Below are 3517 nucleotides of genomic sequence, written 5' to 3'. Positions count from 1 at the left end.
GCTGCAGGGCCTGAGGTGCCAGGCTCCCAAATGCAGCCACTGTGATGGGTTGACATAGTGGTAAGGAGAATGTTCAAGAGTGTGTGCGTGTGTGTGTATGGAGTGGGGGTTGGGAGAAGATGGAATGAGAAGGGAGCCCAAGTGTCTGCTGACCCGTGAGAGCAAAATGTATGAAGCCACACGCAATTGTTAATTGTGGCTCACAGAACTTGTCAGCGGCTGTGCTGGAAGGAATTGTGAACTCAACTGGTTGCTTATGTAATGTGGTGTCGGCTGTTACATATGTGGCAAATTGTATGCTGTGCTGCTTTGCTGCAGGCAATAGCAAATGTTCCAGGTCCAGCACCACCTCCCCACCCCCACCCACCTACCCTTCCAGGGTTTAGGACGACTAATTCTGGCACTGCAGTTGTAGTAGCTGCAAACTGCATAAAGGTTAGAGTGAGTAAAATCCACCAAGCACTCCTTTGTTAAGGTGACACTGATGCAAATTTGTTGACCTTCTGGTGCTTTATTATGAGTAATAATCTATAGACCAGTTAATGATTTAGAAACATGTCAGATTAAATAAGACCTAGGGCCCACCTTATGTTTTCTGTATTGCAATTTTGCAATTTGTTTAACATTCGAAGGGGCTAGTGCCCAGAATCTGTTTGCTGATTTTTCTGGATTAATTGTTTTTTATCACTAATCATTCACGAGGGCTAGTGTCTGACATATATTTGCTGATTTTGTATTGATTGCTTTTAGTCACTAATCATTGAAAGTGGCCAGTGCTGCTATATCTTTTCTGTAGTTGGAACTGTTTAATATTTGAAGTGACTAGTACCTGATATCCCTATTCAAATTATCGTAATAATCATCTTGCACGGACTAGTGTCTGTTTAACTTGCTATTTCCAAATCATTTTGACATTTCGAGGGGCTAGTTCCTGATCTTTGTTAATTACATTTCCTGTCGTGTATTTCAATGTGAGGAAAGGCTAATGGTTAATTTGTCTCATGTAATGTTACTGTTATTGCCTTTGTCACTTAAGTAAATGAACTGCATGTGCCTTTGGGCTTTAAGTGTCAGCTTATTAAAGAGTTTAAGTGGTGAGTTGTTTATTAATTGTTCAGGTTGTATATTGCTCAAGCTCCCATGTGCACTGTTGGTGTTAAATAAATGTGGTAGTTCATCATCCAAACACTTAACACTCCAGGATCCCAGTATCCTAGCTATCATGTTCCAAAAAAAGGTGCAAGTACACATATCAGCTGAAGTAAACAAGACTCTGGTTATGTTTCCAGTACTAGATGTTCAAAATTTCTTAATATGACAGTCGAGTAGATAGTAGCAGAAGGCAACTGTTTATTTAGTACAAGAATCATTTTTTTAGTACACTGTTTGTACATAGGAGAATGGTGAACATAATTAATTTATGGTCATAGTAGTCATTGTAACTACATGGTCAACCCAATCAAAGAACATAATAATAAAAACAGACAAACTGACATATTACAATGCTTCTACATTTGATAGCAGAGCTTAGTAAGGGAGACTTAATGACAAACACAGAGTAAATTATAGTGTGAAATGACATAAAACACACAAATGCAATTCAAAGTGCGTGAGTATGTGTGTGTGTATATGTGTGTCTATTGTTGACAAAGGCCTTAATGGCCGAAATTGTGAGAGTCTTTTTGTTGTGCCTACCTGTGACTCAGCATACCTGCTGTATGGTAAGTAGCAGCTTTCCTTCTCATATATTGTTACATTCCATCCTGGATTTTCCATTGTTTAATAATACATAGTTAACAATATTTGGTAAATGAGGTTTACATACTATGATGTTCCTGAAATTCTGAGACAGAGTAGAAGCAGTGGTCAAGCAAGAACTGTTTTGGCTTTACCTTAAACATATTTAATGTTTGTAGGCATAGGAGGAAGAGAAATGGTTATATAACATAATTCCAGTATGATACACTTCTTGCATAAGTTTGTACTTACTGTGAAACTTCCTGGCAGATTAAAGTTGTGTGCCGGACCTAGACTCGAACTCGGTACCTTTGCCCGCGAAAGGCAAAGGTCCTGAGTTCGAGTCTCGTTCTGGCACACAGTTTTAATCTGCCAGGAAATTTCATATCAGTGCAAACTCCGCTGCAGAGTAAAAATCTCATTCTTGTAGTTACTGTGTTTATATGTAGGTTCAGCTTTTGAGACATTCTTTCCTTCAATGCCATAAATGAGGTTTGCAGGATGGAAGTTTTGTGTGGTGTGAAAGTTAACTGTCACAGAGGTCTCCCCCCCCCCCCCCCCCCCCACACACACACAAGCCCATTGGTCTTGAACTTCTGCATTAAGCTATGCATAATCGATTCTGAAGTGTCCTGCAGATTTACTTCACTGTGTGATTTAATCAGAATTCTTGTATCATCTGCAAACACTACTGCAGTTCCATCATGTATTTTATCAGCCAAGTCATTTACATACAGCAGAAGTAGGACATGTTCCAGCCATAAATCCTTAAGGGAATCCATACTCAATTTTTGCCCATTACTGCAAAAACTAGAAATTTTTTATGTTTCACTGTCTTTGTATTTTATTTCTGGAATCTGCTGACAATTATTGAGATATGATTGGATCCACCTTTCAGACTGCCCTTTAATTCCATAATTACATTTTTGCAAGAGAATTTCATGATCAATAATATCAAATCCTTTACTAAGATCAAGAAATATTCCAGATACATATTGCTTATCATCCACCACTTTTAATATTTCATTTAAAAAGGCAAAGATTGCTGACTGTGTTGACTTTCCAGCTCTGAACCTATGTTTTTTTCCATAATTTTGCAACAGTGCGAGAAAACTGAAACAGGCCTATAGTTAGCAATTTCACACTTTGCATCCTCTTTAAGCAGAGGTTTTACTTTTGCACTTTTAAGAATATTTAGAAATACACCACTCCAAAATGATGAATTAGCTCTGTCGGCTAGTGGTTCCACAAGAAATGTTCCACTAGCTTTAACCACAGCATCTGGTATTTCCTCCGCACCCACAGAATATTTATTAGGCAATCCTTTAATGATTTTTGACAATTTGAGATATGTGAATATTGCTTTTGCATGAATTTTTTGGGCTGAGTATACTCTCTAACTCTCTGGCTGTTTATCATGATGTGTATCAAATGCTGTACTGTGTTTGAGAAATAATGGTTGAATGCACTAGCCACTTACTTGTCTGGGGTCATATAGCTTACTGTTATTCATAAACAAACAGCTTTAAATTACTGAAATTAACTGACCTTGCATCCATTTCTCTTCTTATAATTTGCTAGGTTGATTTAGTTTTATTCTTGAAATTAGATATTTTTTGTCACTTTCTAGTTTTTCCAGTTTTTACAAAAATTTGTGTTAGTATTTGTTTGTATCTTTTGAAACAGGTAATAAAATCAGGACAAGTATTTGTTTGGAATACTCGTACAATATCCTCTTATTTTGACATGGTATCCTTTCCCTTTAGTAATCCACTTGTAT

The 3517-nt window shown here is 37.4% G+C and overlaps 1 protein-coding gene across 1 annotated transcript; it reads right to left on the bottom strand.

Moving 5' to 3' along the window:
- Positions 1-1277: 1277 nt before the first annotated feature.
- LOC126188527 (uncharacterized) lies at positions 1278-3231 on the bottom strand. Its single transcript, XM_049930127.1, has 6 exons — positions 3218-3231; positions 3139-3176; positions 2883-3060; positions 2629-2811; positions 2382-2547; positions 1278-1346 (listed from the first exon to the last, which is right to left on the bottom strand). The coding sequence occupies exons 1-6, from the start codon at positions 3229-3231 to the stop codon at positions 1278-1280; spliced, it is 648 nt and encodes a 215-aa protein (XP_049786084.1).
- Between the last annotated feature and the right edge of the window lie 286 nt (positions 3232-3517).

Source organism: Schistocerca cancellata, chromosome 5, assembly GCF_023864275.1.
Source record: "Schistocerca cancellata isolate TAMUIC-IGC-003103 chromosome 5, iqSchCanc2.1, whole genome shotgun sequence".
Lineage (NCBI taxonomy): Eukaryota > Metazoa > Arthropoda > Insecta > Orthoptera > Acrididae > Schistocerca > Schistocerca cancellata.
The sequence above is the reverse complement of the archived record's forward strand: the minus strand, read 5'-3'. Positions and strand labels throughout refer to the sequence as shown.

Coding starts and splice junctions, on each gene's coding strand:
- LOC126188527 (XM_049930127.1), bottom strand. Junction 3,061..3,138: donor TCATGATAAACAGCCAGAGA/GTTAGAGAGTAT, acceptor AAATCATTAAAG/GATTGCCTAATAAATATTCT. Junction 2,812..2,882: donor CTGCTTAAAGAGGATGCAAA/GTGTGAAATTGC, acceptor AAAAAAACATAG/GTTCAGAGCTGGAAAGTCAA.